Below are 21,040 nucleotides of genomic sequence, written 5' to 3'. Positions count from 1 at the left end.
CACCGCGATTGTTCGCACCTTACGCCCACCCTGCGGAGGGGGCTGTCTTTTCTGGCGGAATTCGGAGGAGGAGGAGGGGGAGGATGGTCGTGGGGGACTTCTTCTCCTCCTCTTCTTCTCCCTTCTCTCCTCCTCCTCCTCCTCTTCTTTTTCCTCCTCCTTTTCCCTTTTTTCTTCTTCTTCTCTTCCCCGTCCTCTTTCTCTTCCTCTCCCTCTACTCCTTCAACTTCTTCTTCATCTTCTGCCATTCCCCTTCCTTTTCCTCTCCCTTCTTCCTCTTCCCCCTCCCCTCCTTCTCTTCCTTTTCCTCTTCTCCTTCTTCCCCCTCCGTCTTCTTCCTCTTCTTCTCCCATTCCCCTTCTTTTTCCTCCTTCTCTCTGTCCTACTCTTCTTCCTCTTCCTCCTCTTGTTCCTTCTCTCTCCTTCCTTCCTCTTCTCCTTCCCTCTCTTTCTGTTCCTTCCTTCCTTCCCTCTTTTCCTTCCTTCTTTCCCTTTCTCCTTCCCTCTCCTTCTCCTTTCCTTCCTTCCTCTCTTTCTCTTCCTTCCTTCCTTCCCTCTCTCCCTTCCTTCCTTCTCTCTTTCCCTTCCTTCCCTTTTTCCTTCCCTCTCCCTCTCCTTTCCTTCCTTCCTTCTCTCTCTTTCCCTTCCTTCCTTCTCCTTCCCTCTCTTTTCCTTCCTTCTCTCTCTCTTTCCCTGCCGTCCCTCCGCGCCCACCTGGCAGTCGTAGAGGACGGTCAGCTGTTCCAGGATCCACTCTTCCAAGTGCAGCCGCTTCCGCAGCTCCTTGCGGTCGTATTTCACCGTCACCCGTCCCTGGCGGCGCACGGGGCCCTCCTCGTCCTCGGCGCCGGCTTCCCCGCCGGCCGCCCCCGGCCCTGCTCCCGTCGGGGGGCTCTGGAAGTAGACGCGGGGCCGATCCCCCGGCGGGCCGCTCTCCGGGCTGCAGGGAGCCGCCATCCGCCAGCGGAGCAGCCGGGCGCGCCTCTTTTGTTCCCGGCCGGAGTCCGCGCCGCACGTGGGGGGAGAGCAGCTCAGCCGGCTGGCGGGGAAGAGGGCGCGGCTCTGCCCTCCCCTCCCCTCCCCTCCCCTCCCCAGCGACCCCCGGCTGCTTCCCCACGTGCGATCCCCCAACTCTTCCTCCTTTCCTTTTCTTTCCTTCCTTCCTTCCTTCCTTCCTTCCTTTCTTTCTCTCCTCTTTTTTTTTTTTGGCAAGAGGGAGGATGGAGCGCAGGGTCTCTGGTCCCGATCCCGCGAGCGAGCCAGCCAGCCAAAGTCCCCTTTGTCCCGAGGCTGCGTCCGCCGAGGCTGCTGCTGCTGCTGCGGCGGCTGCTTCCACCGGTGTCGCTGGCTCCCTCCCCTCCCTCCCACCCCTGCCCCTTAAAGGCCCGCTGCGCTTTCCTCCTCCTCCCTTCCCTCCCCCACCAGCTTTGTCCGGTTGCGCCGGCCGGCCTCCCTGCAGGAAATCGCCGCCCCGGCCCACTGTCCCAGGGAAGGGAAGGGCGGGACCCCTGCCCTCCCACTCCACACCGCGATTGTTCGCACCTTACGCCCACCCTGCGGAGGGGGCTGTCTTTTCTGGCGGAATTCGGAGGAGGGGGAGGAGGAGGATGGTCGTGGAGGACTTCTCCCTTCTCTCCTCCTCCTCCTCCTCTTCTTCCTCCTCCTCCTCCTCCTTTTCCCTTTTTTCTTCTTCTTCTCTTCCCCTGTCCTCTTTCTCTTCTCTTCCTCTACGCCTTCGACTTCTTCTTCATCTTCTGCCATTCCCTTCCTTTCCTCCCCCTTCTTCCCCTTCCCCCTCCCCTCCTTCTCTTCCTTTTCCTCTTTTCCTTCTTCCCCTCCGTCTTCTTCCTCTTCTTCTCCCTCTTCTTCTCCCATTCCCCTTCTTTTTCCTCCTTCTCTTTGTCCTACTCTTCTTCCTCTTCCTCCTCTTGTTCCTTCTCTTTCTCCTCCTCCTTTTCTCCTTCTCTTTTTTCCTCTTTCTCCTTCTCCTTCTTTCCTTTGCCTTCCTTTTCCTCCTCCTTCTCCTCTTCCTTCTCCTTCCTCCTTCCTTCTCCCTTCCTCCTTTTATTCTCTCCCCCCCTCATTCTTCCTCTTCCCCCTCCCCTCCCTCTCTTCCTTTTCTCTTCTCCTTCCCTCAGTCTTCTTCCTCTTCTTCTCCCATTCCTTCCTTTTCCTCCTCCTCTTTTTCCTCCTCTTCTTCCTCTTCCTGTTCCCTCTTTTTCTCCTTCTCTTTCTACTCTTTTCCTCCTTCTCCTTCTTCCCTTCCCCTTCCTTTTCCTCCTCCTCCTCTTCTTCCCCATCCCCTTCTACTTCTCCCTCTCCTCATCTTCCCCTTCCTCTCCTCCTTCTCCCCTCCCTTCCTTCTCCCTCCTCCTTTTATTTTCTTCCCCCTCATTCTTCCTCTTCCCCCCTCCCAAAATATTTTCAAAGTTTCTCGAAACTCACCTAAGCTAAGCTAAGCGCTATCTGTTGAGTAGTGGCTGGACTTGTTTGAATATCCCCCTGATATTTTAAAAAGCAGGACTCTTGCGAGGCATGCCAGCCTGGGTGAACTGTATTTATAAATAGAATAGAATAGAATAGAATAGAATAGAATAGAATAGAATAGAATAGAATAGAATTTTATTGGCCAAATGTGATTGGACACACAAGGAATTTGTCTTGGTGCGTAGGCTCTCACTGTACATAAAAGACAAGATACGTTCATCAAGGTACAACATTTACAACACTTAATGATTTAACACTTAATGATACAACAATTCATGATAGTCATAGGGTACAAATAAGTAATCAGGAAACAATATCAATATAAATTATAAGGATACCAGCTACAACGTTACAGTCATACAGACATAAGTGGAAGGAGATGGGTGATGGGAACGATGAGAAGATTAATAGTAGTGCAGATTTAGTAAATAGTTTGACAGTGTTGAGGGAATTGTTTGTTTAGCAGAGTGATGGCGTTCAGGAAAAAAATGTCCTTGTGTCTAGTTGTTCTGGTGTGCAGTGCTCTGTAGTGTCATTTTGAGGGTAGGAGTTGAAACAGTTTATGTCCCGGATGCGAGGGGTCTGTAGATATTTTCACAGCCCCCTTTTTGACTCGTGCAGTATACAGGTCCTCCATGGAAGGCAGGTTAGTAGCCATTGTTTTTCCTGCGGTTCTAATTATCCTTTGAAGTCTGTGTCTGTCTTGTTGGGTTGCAGAACCAACCCAGACAGTTATGGAGGTGCAGATGACAAACTCAGTAATTCCTCTGTAGAACTGGATCAGCAGCTCCTTGGGCAGTTTGAGCTTTTTGAATTGGTATTTCTAAGCAGGTATTAAGAAAACCAGAATCTGTGGCCGATTGTTGACAAAGTCATGGACGTGCAAACAAGACACTTTGTTGTCCTGCAAGAGAAAAAAAAATGATAATAATAATAAAGGCCAGTGCTGACCAGGGATGTGCTTGCAGAAAAATGCCCTATTGTGTGAGAGTCCCAAAGAGCGATTTCTATGGCTTTAAGATACAGGATCCTTGCAAGGGAAAGGAGGGGGCACGGAAGAAGAGAGGGGGGTCACGTGGCTGGGCCCCAATAGAAGCTCAATTCAGCCACTTCCTGCCAAGGAGAAGAAAAGTCGGAGCAGCTGCGCTGAGTCAGACTTTTTTCGGCTGGTCTGCTCCAGATTAAGAGCAGCTTTCCCAGGGGCTGGAGAAGCAGGCCTGCTGTGAAATGCGAGGGGTTTATTTTGGGGGTGGGGATGGGGGGGGAGAAATCCTGGGAAAAGGGGAAGGGGTCCCCCTTGGAAGCAGATGCAAAGGAAGCAAGCGGTTTCTTGCTTCAACTTAGCAGAAAAGTTTTCCCTTTCCTTCCCTTCATCTTCCTTTCCTTCCCTTCCTTTCCCTTTCCTTCCCTTCATCTTCCTTCCCTTTCTTTTCCTTCCTTTCTTCTATCTTCCTTTCCTTTTCCCCCTCCGTTTTTCTCCTTCCTTTCCTCCCCTCCATCTTTCTCCTTCCTTTCCTCTCCTCTCTCCTTCCTTCCTTTCCTTAATTCCTCTTTCCTTTCCCTTCCTTTCCTTGTCTCCTTTCTTCCCTCTTTCCTTCTCTCTCTGCACGCTCCTTTCCTTGATTCTCTCTGTTCTCCCTCCCTCCCTTTTCATCCTTTCTTCCTCTTCCATTCCTTCCTTCCTCCCTTTTCCTTCCTCTCCTCCCTCCCTCCCTTCCTCTGTCCTTCCTTCCTTCCTTCCTTCCTTCCTCAGTCCCTACCTCTGTCTTTCCCTCCCTGATCCTCCTTCCTTCCTTCCTTCCCTTTGTCTATTTGAATTCTTCCACCAATATCCACATTTTGAGGCTTTGAGGTTGTGTGGATGGATTATCCCCAAGATGTATCGCAAACCAAACAACTGTAGCCCAGATCTGTGATCACCTACAGAAACTGACAAATTGCCTTCCTAATTCCCCCCTCCCTCCAAAACCCCCCACCGTCCTTAATCCCTGGAAGCTTTCAAGAAGAGACTGGACTGCCATCTGTCAAAAATGGTGTAGGGTCTCCTGCTTGGTCGGGTTGGACTAGATGACCTACAAGGTCCCTTCCGACTCTGTTCATTTGTATCTGTATCTAACTATGTGTACAGAATCTCAGATCTAGAGGGGGAATATTCTTATGACTCTTATGAGTAAAATTCCACGGTAAATTTCCAGCATTCTGCTGTCTGGAATTTTCTGCGCCCCCTCCCCCAATATTTTGATTTTGGGATGGTCTTCTAGAAAAGGGGACTTCTCCCTAGAGTTGATGCCTCACTTCTAGAAACTTGATTTCCTAAATTGGACCAAATGTCCCTTCTCCAGTTTATTATCCTTGCAACATTCGGGGTGGAAGAAATTTGTATAAAGCAGTGCTCGCCAAACTCGGCAACTTTTTAAGACCTGTGGACTTCAACTCCCAGAATTCCTCCATGGCTGACTAGGGAATTCTGGGAATTAAAGTCCACCAGTCTTCAAGTTACCAACTTCGGAGACCCCCCTGGTATGATATATAAGACAGCACAGGCCGGCAAGGGACCTTGGAGATCTTCTAGTCTAACCCGCTGGCTAAAGCAGGTGTCGGCTTATTCCATCCCGGGCAAATGGTTATCCACCCTCGTCCAATAAATGAAACAGAACAAACCATGATGTAGAAAAGGTATACATATGTGTCCTTGTATGTATCTCTTTCTCAACTCTCTCAGCTTGGTTATTGCAGAGCTTAAATTTTTCCCAGAAAGAAAGAACAATTGGTTTTAAAAAGCAACAGTTTTATTCTAGCACATTTTTTCCTGGAATCATCCATCCATCCATCCATTCATTCATTCCCCAAATCAATTGATCTGCCTTGAAAGCAGCAGCTGCCAGCCTCTGCTTCTCTGGACAGTCGTTAAACGAAAAAGAAAAGAAGGAAGGAAGAAAGGAAGAGAGAGAAAGAGAGAAGGGAGGGAGGGAGGGAAGAGAGAGAAAGGGAGGGAAGGAAGAAAGGAAGGAAAAGAAGAGGAAGGAAAGGAAAAGATAGGAGGGAGAGAGGAAAAATGAAAGAAGGAAAGAAAAAGGAAGGAAGGAAAAGAATGAAAGAAAAAATACAAGAAAGAGGGAGAAGGAAGGAAGGAAGGAAGGAAAGAAGGAAAGAAGGAACAGAAGAAGAGAAATGAAAGAAAAGACAGGAGGAGGAAATGAAGAAGGAAAGGAAGGAAGGGATAGAGAAGGAAGGAAAAATAGAGAGGGCAGGAAGGAGGGAGGGAGGAAAGAAGGAAGGAGGAAGGAAGGGATAGAGAAGGAAGGAAGAAAGGGGATAGAGAAGGAAGGAAAATGAAATGAAGGAAGAGAAGAAGAATGAAAGAAAAGACAGGGAGGGAGGAAGTGAAGAAGAAGGAAAGGAAAGGAAGGGATAGAGAAAGAAGGAGGGAAAAAATAGAGAGGGAGGGAGGGAGGAAGGAACAAAAGGAAAAAAAAACATTATAAGATAATGGGTCTGATAAACGCAGGTCTCCGAATGGGAGTGCAAAGACACGCTCAGCTCACGTCTGCCCCCTTCTGGCTCCACTGGGAAATCACGTAGGGGAGATTTTTTTTGACAGGACAAAGGAGATCCACCCATGAAATCCAGCGACTGTAATTTGCTGGCTTTTGAAAAAGGGGATTAAACGAAATCCATCCCGTCCATCAATAAAGCCAGACTTCCCCCCCCCCCACTTCTTATCCCAAGGGAGGATCCGTGGGGCATCCTTCTTCTACTACTACTACTACACGGATCTTCCAATCCGCTTCTCTGGTTTGGATTTCCTTGTTCATTAAGGGGCCATTGAGAGGCTTTTGTTGATTAAGATGCCTAGCTTTAGATATGGGCGAGAACTAGGTATTTCTGAGCATGTGCAGAACCTTCCTTCCTTTCTCTCTCTTTATTCTTTCTTTTCCTCCCTTCCTCCTTCCCTCCAATTTTCCTCCCATCCTCCTTCCCTCCTTCCTTCCTTTCTCCCTCCCTTTCTCCCTTCCTCCAGTTTTCCTTCTTCCTTCCTTCCTTTCTCCCTTCCTCCAGTTTTCCTTCCTTCCTTCTTCCCTCCCTCCCTCCCTCCCTCCCTTCTTTCTTTCTCTCTCTCCCTTCCTTCCCTCCTTCCTCCCTGCCTCCCTTCTTCCTCCCTTCCCTCCCTTCTTCCTTCCTTCCTTCCTTCCTTCCTTCCTTCCCTCCTTCCTTCCTTCTCTTTCTCTCTCTCTCTTTCTTTCTTCCTTCCTTCCTTCTCCTCCCTCCTCCTTCTTCCTTCCTTTCTCTCTTTCTTTCTTCCTTCCTTCCTTCCTTCTCTCCTTCCTTCTCCTCCCTCCTTCTTCCTGCCTTCCTTCCTTCTTCCTTCCTTCCTTCTCTCTCTCTCTCCTTCCTTCCTTCCTCTCTTCCTCCTCCTCCTCCTTCCTTCCTTCCTTTCTCTCTCTCTCCCTTCCTTCCTTCCTTCCTCTCTCTCCCTCCCTCCCTCCCTTCTCCCTTCCTTCCTTCCTTCCTTTCTCTCTCTTTCTTTCTTTCTTCCCTTCCTTCCTTCTCCCTTCCTTCCTCCCTCCCTCCCTTCTTCCTGCCTTTCCTTCCTTCCTTCTTCCTTCCTTCCTTCCTCTCCCTCCCTCCCTCCTTCCTTCCTTCCTTCCTTCCTTCCTTTCTCTCTCTCTCCTTCCTTCCTTCCTCCCTGCCTCCCTCCCTCTTTCTCTCTTTTCCTTCCTTTCTTTTCCCGTCTTTTCATTTAATGGCTGTTCAAAGATACAATGGCAATGAAAAAAACTGGCTTACGGCCACTCCTCACATTTACAGCGTGCCCCAGTCAGTCCCGTGAAATTTGGCGCTTGGCAATTGGCATCGTTCACAATGGTTGCAGCATCGTAGGGTTTGCTTATTGACCTTGTGATTCACATAACAACTTGCAGTGGTACAAGTGTCCTTCCTGTCAAAGACTACTTCAGCTTTAATTGCAATAATACAAGGGCAACCAATAGATTTAAACTTAATGTAAACCGCTTTAATCTAGATTGCAGAAAATACGACTTCTGCAACAGAATCATCAGTGCTTGGAATACTTTACCTGACTCTGTGGTCTCTTCCCATAATCCTAACAGCTTTAACCAAAAACTTTCTACTATTGACCTCACCCCATTCCTAAGAGGACCTTCCTTCCTTCCTCTCCCTCCTTCCTTCCTGTCCTATTGTTTTTCTTTTCTTCTTCCTATATATGTTTATATGTGTATATACTATATAATCTTTTTGTATGATGTTGTGACTAAATAAATAAATAAATAAAATAAATAAACTTCACGGCGGCAAAAAAAAAAAAAAGTTCTAAAATTGACTTAACTGGGTTACTTGACAAGTGCAACTTCTGGTTCTGATTGTGGTCGGAAGTCGAGGACTAGCCGTAGACACCCAGCCAGCAAATAAAAGAAATTTGCAGTCGGCTGATTGGGAGATTCCAAAGCCAGCGACGAAACTGAAGCCACGTTGCCTTTTGCAGATTCAGCGTCTGCTGGCAAAAGACGTTGTTTTAACATCTTGTCAAAAGAGATTTTGATCTAAAGTCGGGTTCTTCGCCCTTTCGAGCAGCTCCCTGTTCCTGGTGGGAAGGCCGAACGCTGCTTTCTTCGGTGTTTGGGAAAAGGATGTAAGGATGACTTCGATAAGATAAGGAGATCCTTGGTGCTCTCTGAGCTTGGGTGGTTTTCTTGCAGACATCTCATGACCCGACTAGGTAACATCATCAGTTCTAGAAGGCAGTGGGGTTTGTTCTCTATACCATTCAAAAGGAAGAATTAGAAACACATTTGGAATTTTCAGACTGTACCAACAGAAGAGAATATTGGTAGCTCAAGTTTGAACTGTGGGGGCCTTTGAGGGCTCTCTGAGCTGGCTGGTTTTCTTGCAGACGTTTCATGACCCAACTAGGTAACGTCATCAGTGTGAGAAGGGAGTGGGGTTTGCAGAGTGGAGGAGAAAGAGAATGGGAGGAGGAGGAGGTGGGAGGAAGAGGGCAAAAACTGTCGGGGTCTTTGGTGCTCTCTGAACTGGGTTGCTTTCTTGCAGACGTTTCTTGACCCAACTGGGTAACATCATCAATGCTAGAAAGGAATGGGGTTTGCAGGATGGAGGAGGAGGAAGGAGAGGAGGAAGAAGAGGAGAAAAGAGGAGGGAGAGGAGGAGGAGGAGGGAAAGGAAGGAAGGAAAGGGAGAGGAGAAGAGGAGAGGTGAAAGAAGGGTGAAAAGGATAAAGAGGAGGGAGAGAAGGAGGAAGAAGAGAAAAGAAGAGGGAGAGGAAGAAGAAGAAGGAAGAAGGGCAGAACAGGATAAAGAGGAGGAGGGTGGGGGGAGAGAAGGAGGAAGAAGAGGAGGAAAGAATAAAGAGGACCCCCATTCAAGTTAATGATATAACTTCTCGGTTTTCTTTTCCTTCACCAACAACGGCTCTTGATTCATAGTTTTTAAACGTTTTTAAAAGGTTGTTCTTAGTGATTTGTCGGTGATTTGTGATCTTAGTGATTTGTCGGATCTGTCGGTTCTGTCCTTAAAGCAATAACCAGGATTCTTAGTCCGAGTGTAGTTCTGCACACCCTCCACAAGATGGCAGGCTCTTCCCAGGACAAATGACATCCACAGGTGTCCAAAATAAAAAAATAAAAAAAATGAACCTCACAACCCAAAGAGGGAAACAAACACAGGTTGCATTCACACAACCCTCTTGCCTGGGGTTACCAAATTCGCCCCTTTTTTCCAGGTTTGCGAGGCCATTGAAGCATTCCCAGCGGGCTGGGTTCCTTGCACGAGCGGCGCCACAAAACGCACGCCTTGCACCAACCCAGCTTCCTGTACTGCATTACGGGGAGTCCTCGTTTAGAGGCCTCAAAGGGGGCCGGCAACTCGGTCGCTCAGTGAAACGCCACCGTTTTACGATCTGACTCCAGCTTGCCTGTTTCGCTTAGTGACAGAAACTGGGCTCCATTGTGGTTGTAACGGCGAGGACTGCCTGTATTGCTTTGCACCCGTCAAACACCCCCCTCCCAATGTGAGTTTGTCATAATTTGCAGCATCGCGTTGGGCTTTTTGCCTCCAACTTTCACACAGCATTTCCTTTTGTTCATTTTATAATACCAACCCACCTGAGAAATATTACCACTTGCATTCAACGTCGCCGCCCAGTTTGCAGGAAACAAAGTGAACTGAGCCACTGCGGGCGTTCGATTTCGGAATAATTTTGTGGGTTTTTTTTTCATGGATTTGTGTCTTTTCCATTGGCAGAGTTTGGGGATCCATTCTAGGGTGATAGGCACAGCATTCAATTCCAGCCTCCTGTTTATTTCAATTAAGGTTTCCCCTGGGAACTGGCTTCTGGCCAGTTGCAAATGAACTGGGCTGCAGGGATGTTCGTAGGAAGGAAGGGAGGGAGGGAGAGAGGGAAGGAAAGAGGAAGGAAGGAAAGAAGGAAGAAACGGAAGAGGAGGGAAGGAGGCAGGGAAGGAGAAAGGAAGGAAGGAAGGAGGGAGGGAAGAAAAAAGGAAGAAAGGAAGGAAGGGAAGAGGAGAGAAGGAGGCAGGGAAGGAGAAAGGAAGGAAGGAAGGAGGAGGAGGAAGAAAAGAAAGAAGGAAGGAAGAGGAAGGAAGGAGGCAGGGAAGGAGAAAGGAAGGAAGGAAAGAAGGAGGGGAGGGAGGGAGGAAAACATTGAGACGATGGGGAAGGAAAGAAGGAAAAGATAGAGAAAGAAGGAAGAAAGAAGGAAGAAAGGAGGGAGGGAGGGAAGGAAGGAAGGAAGGAAAAGATAGAGAAGGTAGAGAAGGAAGGAGGGAAAGAAGGAAAGAACAAGGGAAAAGATAGAGAAGGTAGGGAAGGAAGGAACGAAGGAAAAAGATGAGGGAGGAAGAAAGGAAGGAAGGAAAGAAAGAAAGAAACAGGAAAAGAAAAGAGGAAAGAAGAAAGACTGGGAGTTGTGGGCGCAAATGTTGCCATCTTAAAATAAACTCCCCATTAATAAAATTTGGATTTAGGGACCTGCCGCCAACTTTTTCACCATAAAAGGAGTCGAATTCTGAAATATTGCCCAAGCACTATTGTGGGAGTTAAAGAACCCTTGTTTATATTTTAAGAAAAAATATATTAAGGAATGCATTCTCTCTTTGTGGGAGACACAGATCCAAGAGCTGCTTTGCAGGGTCCCCAGCCACCCCATCTCGAAAGCAGATTTTTTGAACCGACCTTCCAGGGTCGGTTTGCCTGAAAATCCAAAATTGCCCATCAGCCAAAACTGAAGAAACCGAAGGGGCCGTTTTTGAGGGCCGTTTTGGGGTAGAGTCGAAATAAAACAACAAACACCTAAACAAAACAAAACAAAAAATGTCCATAATCGAAACAAGATTTATATGCAAAAACGTATGCAAGAAACCGGAATGGGCGGGGCCAAGACAAGCTACCGCGTGAGCCAAAATGCATGTTAATTTCCATGCACTTTAATTTTAAAATGTTTAGTCTTGTTTCCTTTGAGCTGGCGACTTACGGAGGCATCCGGGTGAAGTTCTTGGCAGGGATTCCGAACTGCTTGCTTTTCTGCAATTTCTTTTATTTCGCTCTCTATTCGGCCGGTCACGTGATCTCCTTGTGGTCTCTCATCCAAGTTCTAATCACACGCCAGCCAGGTGTATATCCAGGGGGTTGGGGGGGTGGGCTCTGCGGTTTAGTGGCCTGTGGCCTTCCGGGTGCGCTTCAAGGTTTTGGTAACCACCTTCAAAGCGCTCCATGGCATAGGGCCGGGTTATTTACGGGACCGCCTACTGCTACCGGATACCTCTCACCGACCCGTGCGCTCTCACAGAGAGGGACTCCTCAGGGTGCCGTCAGCTAGGCAGTGTCGTCTGGCGACGCCCAGGGGAAGGGCCTTCTCTGTGGGGGCTCCCACCCTCTGGAACAAACTCCCCCCAGGACTCGGTCAACTTCCGGACCTCCGGACCTTCCGTCGCGAGCTCAAGACACATTTATTCATCTGTGCAGGACTGGCTTAGATTTTAAATTTATAGGGGTTTTAAATTGGTTTTAATATTTATATTTCTATTTTTAATAATTGGGCATTAGAATAAGTTTTTTAATGTTTATTTTAATTTGTATATAAGTGTTTTATATGCCTGTGAACCGCCCTGAGTCCCTCGGGAGATAGGGCGGTATACAAATATGAATAATAAATAAATAAATAAATAAATAAATAAATAAATAGTTCATCCATCTCTTTCGAGGATATTTTTTGAGGCTTTTCCTGTGTTTTCTACAACCTCGCATGCTTGTAGCCCTGTGGGATGGCAGGTTCCATCATCCCCTGCCACAAGCAGAAGACAGGAAATTTCACTTTCTTCACCCAGAATCTGACTCACCCTAACTCCCAACTTTTCGGCTCTGTTCAGCTGCGAACTTGTAAGTTATTTTAAAAAGAGCAGGGTCTGTATGATACAAAATGCCCACCCACAGCAGATATGCGATGGACGGACGCTTTGCTCAGAAGCAGGCAGATTTTAAAAAGTATTTGGTTCCTATCCTTTTCAAACTGGACAGCTGGCTCTCCTGCAAAACATCAGAGGAAAGAAAGAGAGAGAGAGAGAGAAAGAAAGGAAGGAAGGAAGGGAGGAAGGGAGGGAGGGAGGGAGAAAGGAAGAAAGGAAAGAAGGGAAGGGAAGGGAAGGAAGGAAGGAAGGGAAAGGAAGGAAGGAAGAAAGAGAAAGAAGGAAGGAAGGAAGGAAAAGAAGAAAGAGGAGGGGGAGAAAGAAGGAAGAGTGGGAAAAGGAAGGAAGATGAAGAAAGAAAAGATGAAAAAAGTAAAAAGGCAAAGAAAAGAGAAGAGAAGAGAAGAGAAGAGAAGGAAGGAAGGTAGAGGAATGGGAAAAGGAAGATGAAAGAACAGGTGAAAGTAAGAAGACGAAGAAAGAGAAAGGAGGACGGAAGGAAGGAAGTGGTGTGGAAAAAAGATGAAAGAAAAGATGAAAGTAAGGCAAAGAAAGAAGAGAAAGAAGGAGGGAGGAAAGAAAGAGAAGAAAGGATGAAGAAAGAAGAGGGTGCAGGAAGAAAGGGGGGAAAAGGTGTGGGGGAAGGAAGGAAGGGATGAAGGAAGGAAAGAAAGAAAAAGAGTGGGGAAAGGAAGGAAGGGGAAGAAAGAAAGAAAGGAAAAGAAGGAAAACTTCCCATTCTTTTTCTCTTTCCCCTCTTTTTTTAAAACAACCCTTTAAGAATTGACCATCCCTCAAGACAACCAGAGGCCAAAACCATCTTCTACAACACACACACACACACACACACACACACACACACACACACACACACACACACACATGAGAGACAAGGAGCCTTTTAACTCCTTTTTCTAAAGAGATCCACCCTGTATTACGAAGCTCCGGCTTCAAATCCGCTTTTTCAGACCCTGTGGCGTCACTTCTTCACCCGTAGAGGGCGCTGTCTGCCGTGGCTTCTCATCACCGGGCTTGGGCATCACCAGTGGTTCAAAAGTGGTACTGCAGCTTACAAAACCCGGCGCCCGAGGTCGCTGGTGCCAGGCAGTCCCTTGACTTAACAACGAATCGTTTAGCGACCGTTCAAAGTTACAACATATTACGGAAAAAAAAAGAATTTACAGCCAGTCCCTCTCCTTTAGGACCGTTGCAGGTCATGTGATCAGAACTCAGAGGCTTGGCCACTGGCATGTACTTAAAACAGTTGCAGCATCCGAGAGTCACGTGATCACCCCTTGCCAACCTTTATTTATTTATTTATTTATTTATTTATTTATTTATTTATTCATTCATTCATTCATTCATTCATTCATTCATTCATTCATTCATTCAATTTGTATACCGCCCTTCTCCAAAGGACTCAGGGCGGTTCACAGCCAGTAAAAAATACATATAATACAAGTAAGAACAATATAAAAAACTAATTCAATTTATGGCCTAAAAACTAAAATAAGAACTAAAATAATTCCCAGCTGGCTTCCGACAAGCAAAGCCAACGGGGCGGGGTGGGGGGCGGGGGGGGCACCGGATTTGCTTAACAACCATGTGGTTCGCTTAACAACCGCAGCAATTCGCACAAGGACCAAGAGATCGGGTGCAACTCGGGGAACAGCTACCTCACTTAGCAACTGTTCCCGGAATTGTGGCCGTAAATCGAGGACTACCTGCGGAATACATCTTGTTTTGATTCCGCAGCCAAGGAAAACCTGCCAGAGTCTTTGTTTCGCTCTGCCAAATGAAGGAAAACGCTCCGAGCTTGGTGACTCTCCAGGCCTTGCAGGGATGGTTTTCTGCATAGTAGCAGGTCACCAAAAAAATGGGGGACGATGGTCCTTTTTGGAGGTGCCAGAAAAGTGCGGAAAACTCTGCTCCAGGATCCCAGCCAGCAGCTCTTTCAAAAGTCTGAGCCAACCTTTGTGGCTTTCACCCTCTCGCTTGTCGCAAGGTTTGAACGATTGAGCAAGCTGCTAGTCCTCACATTAAAACAAAGAGCTGGAGAAATAAGTAGCCACCATACAGGTAGTCCTTGACTTACAACTGCAACGGAGCCCAAACTTTCTGTTGCTAGTCGTTAAGTGACTCTCACCCCAGTTTACGACTTTTCTTGCCCCGGTTGTTAAGCGAATCCCCGCGGTCGTTAAGCTAGCAACACGGCCGTTAAGTTATTGACTTGGCTTGTCCCAAGGTCGCAAAAAGGGGATCAACGTCACCCTGGGAACACTGCTACCGTCATCATCAATACGAGCGTCTGAATTTGCTAGTTGTTAAGTGAGATTCGCCCCGTTTTACGACTTTCCCGGCCACGGTTGCAAAGCGAATCCCCGCGGTTCATTTAAGTTAGCAACACGGGTCGTTCAGCGAATCCGGCTTCCCTTTTTTGACTTTGCTTGTCCGACGGTCGCCGAAGGGGGGATCCTGGCGTCACGACCCTGCAACCATCCTAAACACGAGTCCGTTTCCGAGCGTCTGAATTTCGATCACGCGACCTGCGCCGGTCGTTAAGCGCGAAAAGGGGTCCCACTAAGTCCCCTTGTTTTTCAGCGCCGCCGTCACTTTTGGAACGGTCAGTAAACGACCTGTTGTTAAGTCTGTCTTCGTAAGAGCCATCTGGGTAACGTTTAGAAGCTTAAAATTAGAAATGCCACGGCCGTGAAGTTGCTTGGAAAGTCGAGGATTTCCCAGGAACCGAAGGATCCTAGATCCAAGAGATTTATTTTGGCTTTCGCCCGAACATATTTAACAGCATGCGAGCATTAAAGCCAACTTGGCTGGGATCCAGGGAAGGAGGGAGAAAGGCAGCCGACTTTACTTTCAAACTTCCAGAAGGTTTTAAGCGGAGAATCTCAGCAGGAACCGAAGGACTAGTAAACAAGATCCGGAAAAGGGGGGAAAAAATACAAATACAAATACAAATATAAACAGACGCAGAGCGTGCCAAAAATTCAGACTTCAAAAAAAACACAAAAAACCTCAGAATTCAGAATTCCAAACATTCAAAGTTGCAGAAGCCGGAATGACATTTTTTGGGGGGAAAAAATGAGGTTTTTCCAGGCATTTGCCGGAATCCAAGTGGAACCTCTCCAGCTTTTTTTTTTTTAAAAAAATGCCGTAAAATTGGACGCGACTCTCTTAACGACCGCCTCGCTCTGCAACTGGACGTTCCCGATTGAACCAATTCCGGTCATAAGCCCGAGGACTATTCTGTACCATTCTGCCTTTTGTTGTTGTTGTTTTTTTGTGGTGTTTTTTATTTTTGGACACATTGTTTCCTTGCTTCTCTTTGGAGACGCATCTCCAGAATTTACTTTGTAAACTTTTCTGGCCCCCCTCCCTTCGCTTTTATCTCTCCCCCACCCCAAACCCCAACTCCCTGGCCAGAATCCTTCCTCCAAGCCCCCTCCCCTTATTAAAAGCCCATGGATCTGGCTTCTAAGGCCACCCCGGCGGGGAACGATGGGCTCTGCAGTCCTGCCACCCTCGTGGGAAGCTGCCTAACTTTTTGGTTAAAAGTTGGCTAACTTTTTGCTCTCCGCTTGGGCTCTTCCGCTCCTCCCCGGGGCGGGGTGGGGAGGGTGGGGGGAGAACCGGGCCAGCCTCTTTAAGCTTCTTCTCCTCCCCCCGCCCGGCCCGGACCCACCTCCCGCTCAGTCTCCGCCTCGCTGCCTCCGGAGGCTCCGGCCCTGGGAAAGGCAGGCAAGAAGCGGCCAGAGCGGCGGCGGTGGTCCCTGGCCAGCAGTGCGCAGCCATGGCCGGGGCGCGCCCCGGGGTGCACGCGCTCCAGCTGGAGCCCCTCCGCGTGCCCGAGACCCTCATCAAGGGCAGCAAGTTCATGAAATGGGACGAGGTGAGTGAGCCCCCCCCAAAAAAAAAACCACCCCGGGGCACGAGCCCCCTTGTTTTCCTTTCCTTCTTTCGCTCTTCTCCTTCTCTTTTCTTTCCTTCTCTCTCTACCCCTTCCTCCCCTCTTCCTCTCTCCTCCCTCCCTCCCTCCCTCCATTCCTTCCTTCCTCTCTCCTCTCTCCTCCCTCCATTCCTTCCTTCTTTCTCTCCTTCTCTTTTCTTTCCTTCTCTCTCTACCCCTTCCTTCCCTCTTCCTCTCTCCTCCTTCCATTCCTTCCTTCCTCTCTCCTCTCTCCTCCCTCCATTCCTTCCTTCTTCCTCTCCTTCTCTTTTCTTTCCTTCTCTCTCTACCCCTTCCTTCCCCTTCCTCTCTGCTTCCTCCCTTCCTCTCTCCTCCCTCCGTTCCTTCCTTCTTTCTCTCCTTCTCTTTTCCTTCCTTCCCTCTCTACTCCCTCCTTTCCCCCTTCTTTCCAATCTCCTATCTTTCTCCCTCCCTCCCTTCTGTCCCTCTCTACTCTTCCCTTCCCCCTTCCTCTCTGCTTCCTTCCTTCCTCCCCTTTCTTTCTTTTGCTCTCTCCTTCTCTTTTCCTTCCTTCCTTCTCTACTCCTCCCTCCCTCCCTCTCTCCTCCCTCCCTCCCTTCTTTCTCTCCTTTTTTTCTTCCTTCCCTCTCTACCCCTTCCTTTCTCCTTTCCTCTCTCCATCCTTTCTCCTTCCCTCCCTCCCCTCTTTCCTTCTTTTCCTCTCTCCTTCTCTTTTCCTTCCTTCTCTCTCTCCTTCCTTCCTTCCTTTTTTCCTACCTTCTTCTTCTTTTTCCTTCCTTCCTTCCTTCTTTCTTTCTTTCTTTCTTTTTTTTATTTCTTCCTTCCTTCCTTCCTTGCCTCGCGGAGGTGCAAAGTTTTCTTGCCTTTCCCCCTTTCCTTTCCTCGTCTCTCTTTCGTTGCAAGCCCTTTCAAAAGACCCCCACCCCGCCCCTCCCTCGCCCACTTTCCCTTTCTTCGCACCCCCGCGTCTTTACATCCGGGAGTGGGGGAGGTGGGGAGGGGAACCGCCTGCGTGGGGTGGGGGAGAGTGACAGACAAACAAACTCTTTTCTGGATTATTTTTTTTTATCTTTTCTTGCTGGCACTTGGGTGGGTGGTGGGTGGGAGAGAGTCCTTCCTGGAAGTCCTTTCACTTTCCACTGAGTTATGCCCCCCCTTGTCTGCTGCTGTAGGGGAGGGGGCGCAAAGGATACCACCCCCAGCCGGAATGGCTGCTGGCTCCCTTGCCTCTTTCTTTCTTTCTTTCTTTCTTTCTTTCTTTCTTTCTTTCTTTCTTTCTTTCTTTCTTTCTTTCTCTGTCTCTCTCCCTCCCTCCCTTCCTTCCTTCCTTCCTTCCTTCCTTCCTTCCTTCCTTCCTTCCTTCCTTCCTTCCTTCCCTTTCTCTATCTCTTTCTTTCTCTTTCTTTCCCTCTCTCTCTCTCTCTCTCTCTCTCTCTCTCTCCCTCCCCTCCATCCTTTTATTTCGTAAGATGCTCTTAAATTCCTTTCCTTCCAAACTTCCTAATTCTTTGTAGCGGCAGGAGGAGGGTGGAATATATATATATATATATATTAAAAAGTGGGGGGGGGGAGAGAAAACTCTTTCCTTATGCAAATTTCTCCCGCAATCTGGCTCCCTCTTTCTCCATGGGCATCTCGCCCCTCCCCCCAGAAGACCCCTCCCTCTTTTTTAAGCTGTGTGTGTGTGTGTGTGTGTGTGTGTGTCCATTGCTCATCCTTTGCTCCTTCCTTGCTTGTCAATTCATCACGTGTGCAAGCATTTGCTTTATTTGCTGTGATTCCTTTGGGAAAGGAGCAGTTGCAGAAACGACCCCCCCCCCATCAATTGGCTTTGAGTTCCTAGGCCTGCTTGGGCCGCACTCCCTCCTCTACTCCTCTCCTTCTCTAAGAGCCCCTCCCCTTGCAAAGATTCTAACCCCCCCCTTCTCTAACAGCCTTTCCCCTTAAAAAGACCCCCTGGGTCCTTTTAGAAAGCGGCCCCTTCCCCTGCTCTTCTCCCTCCCCCCCTTCCAAAATCTTGATCCTATGGTCCATCCAAGCTAGCTTTGCAGTCACATTTCTTGTTTCCTGGTGTTTGGGACGATGCTTACTAATTTTTTGGGGAGGGGTCTCCTTGGTGGCTCCCTGAAGCTGGAGACATGGGCAGGTGGGAATCGGCAGCCAAGACAACCTTGGCCACTTTACGCTGGGTGGACTTCAACTCCCAGAATTCCCCTAGCTGGCGTTGGCTTGCCGCAGCGGAGACTTCTGGGAGTTGAAGTCCACCCATCTGGAATCGCCCCACTCCGAAAACTCTCCTCGATTTAGAAAACGGGTGTTTCTCAAACTTTGGGCCATTTTTAAAGACTAGGGGGGACTTCAACTCCCAGAAATCTCCACAAGCGGCAAAGCTAGCTAGGGAATTCTGGGAGTTGAAGTCCACCCGGCTGAAAAGTTGGTAAACTCAGCTTGCGAAAGAGAGCTAGGGGTGAATTGCTAAACCGCGTTGCGGTCTTTACTGCGCTAATAATTCCTAACATTTTTTTCTTTCTGTGAAATCTTCCCAGCTGAGTTTCTCCCCCAAATATCCCAATTCATCCTCTGGAATTCACATTTTTTTTCCTTAAAGCCTCCCGCTGCCTTTTCTGCTGTCCTTCCTTACCTCCCATTTTCTCTCTCCCCCCCCCCCTCAACACGCATACCCACTCTGGTTCATGCATTTCCTCGCCCCCCCCTCCCCCTGTGGGTTTCACAACCTCACAACTTTCAACAGCCACTCGGCAACCCGCCCTGGGGTGAATTGACTACTTCCTTCTCTCCAATCCCAAAAAAGGAAGTAGCCAAGTTGAGCCTAGAAATGAAAAGGAAAAAAAACAGTCAAAATAAAAGAGATATCGCAGCCAACTGAGCCTCTGATGCCGAGGGACTCAGAGAAATAGAGAGGGAGGAGTGCGGAGAAAGGGGACCCCCCACACCAATTGAAAGAAGAAAAGCTCAGAGCTGCTCAGAAATATATATATATATATATATATATGTAGGTCTTTGGTTGTTCGGGTTTTCTCCTGTGTAAAATTGGAAATGTCTTGGCAACATTTCGACGAAGTCTCATTCGTCATCTTCAGGCTTCAGCTTCGTGCTTCTGGGAGCAATGTGTGATCGCAGCTGTTTCTGTTTCTGTTGCTGAAACAGCTGCGATCACACATTGCTAGCACGAAGCTGAAGCATGAAGCTGAAGCATGAAGCTGAAGCATGAAGCTGAAGCATGAAGCTGAAGCATGAAGCTGAAGCATGAAGCTGAAGCATGAAGATGACGAATGATTCGTTGAAACATCGCCAAGACATATATATATATATATATATATATATATATATGTATATATGTATATATATATGTATGTATGTATATCTATATGTATATATCTATGTATATGTATGTATATGTATATGTATATGTATATGTATATGTATATATATGTATGTATGCATATTTATTTTCTGAGGTTTTCGCGGGTGTTTGTATGTAGGTCTTTGGTTATTCGGGTTTTCTCCCGCGTAAAATTGGAAGTGTCTTGGCGATGTTTCGACGAAGTCTCATTCGTCATCTTCAGGCTTCAGCTTCGTGCTTCTGGAAGTGTCTTGGAAGCATGAAGCTGAAGCATGAAGATGACGAATGGGATTTCGTTGAAACATCGCCACTACGTGGGCTGAATAACAAAGATATATATATATATATGTATGTATGTATGTATATGTATGTATGTATGTATGTATGTCTTTGGTTATTTGGGTTTTCTCCCGCGTAAAATTGGAAGTATCTTGGCGACGTTTCCACGAAATCCCATTCGTCATCTTCAGGCTAGGTGTTTACAGCTTCATGCTTCTAGGAGAAAAAAAAAAATATATATATATATATATATATTCTTTTGCTGAACCTTTCCAAATCACATCTCAAATATTTCAAACCGGCTGTCTCACAGGGACAGAAGGAAGTTGGCAATTTGTGGCATTGCAAAGGGACTTGTGGTTGTGGGTTGCAGACACACACACACTCCATTTTTGTGGGTCTCCAAAAAGCGCCTCCGTTTCTCCTTTGCGGTGTCCCCCAGACCTGCTGAGGTAGGGAAGAAGGTGAAGGCTGAACTTTGCAGAATAACAGACTTGGAACATGGATCTTGGAGGTCGTCAAGGAGAGAAGCAACTTGGAACTAAGGAGAAACTTCCTAACAGTGAGAACAATTAGCCAGTGGAACTACTTGCCTCCAGAAGTTGTGAATGCTCCAGCACTGGAAGTTTTTAAGAAGATGTTGGATAACCATTTGCCTGAAGTAGTATAGGGCTTCCTGCCTAAGCAGGGGGTTGGATTAGAAGACCTCCAAGGTCCCTTCCAATTCTGTTATTCTGTAAATCCAACCTTCCTCAAACCCTATGGTTGTCCAATCTCTACTTAAAAACTTCCAGTGTTGGAGCACCTACAACTTCTGGAGGCAAGTAGTTCCCCTGGTTAATTATTCACAATTGTTAGAAAATTCCTCCGGGGTTGCTTCTCTCCTTGGTTAGTTTCCACCCATAGCTTCTTGTCCTACCTTCGGGTGCTTTGGGGAATAGCTCGACCTCCCTCTCTTCTTTGGGGCATCCCTTCAAATATTGGAAGACTGCTTTCATGTCACCCCTAATCCTTCTTTTCACTAGACAGTTCCCACAACCATTTTGCCCTCTCAAAAAGTAAGCAATTTCGGAACCGTATCGAAAACAGAATAACAAGAGTTGGAAGGGACCTTGAAGGTCTTCTAGTCCAACCCCTACTTGAGCATGCCATTATGGACATATGGGTAATAATAATAATAATAATAATAATAATAATAATAATAATAATAATAATAATAATAATAATAATAATAATGCTGTCTCGGTGTTTGGAAGCCGTACGGGTCTGGATGGGGAGAAACATGCTCAAACTCAACCCCTCCAAGACTGAGTGGCTGTGGATGCCGGCATCCCGGTACAGTCAGCTGCAACCGCGGCTGACTGTTGGGGGCGAGTCATTGGCCCCGATGGAGAGGGTGCGCAATCTGGGTGTTCTCCTGGATGGACGGTTGTCTTTTGAAGAACACTTGGCGACCGTCTCCAGGAGAGCTTTTTACCAGGTTCGCCTGGTCCGCCAGTTGCGCCCCTT

The 21,040-nt window shown here is 47.7% G+C and overlaps 1 protein-coding gene across 1 annotated transcript in view; it reads left to right on the top strand.

Annotated features, from left to right (window-relative positions):
* Positions 1-15,665: 15,665 nt before the first annotated feature.
* PLCB3 (phospholipase C beta 3) overlaps positions 15,666-21,040 on the top strand; it is a 57,275-nt gene continuing 51,900 nt past the window's right edge. Inside the window, exon 1 of the mRNA XM_058159943.1 lies at positions 15,666-15,849. Within this exon, the coding sequence (XP_058015926.1) occupies positions 15,751-15,849 (99 nt within the window). The 5' untranslated portion in view covers positions 15,666-15,750. The remainder of the gene's footprint in view (positions 15,850-21,040) is intronic.

The sequence above is a fragment of the Ahaetulla prasina genome, chromosome 17 (assembly GCF_028640845.1).
Source record: "Ahaetulla prasina isolate Xishuangbanna chromosome 17, ASM2864084v1, whole genome shotgun sequence".
Lineage (NCBI taxonomy): Eukaryota > Metazoa > Chordata > Lepidosauria > Squamata > Colubridae > Ahaetulla > Ahaetulla prasina.
This window is presented reverse-complemented; position numbering and strand designations above follow the sequence as displayed.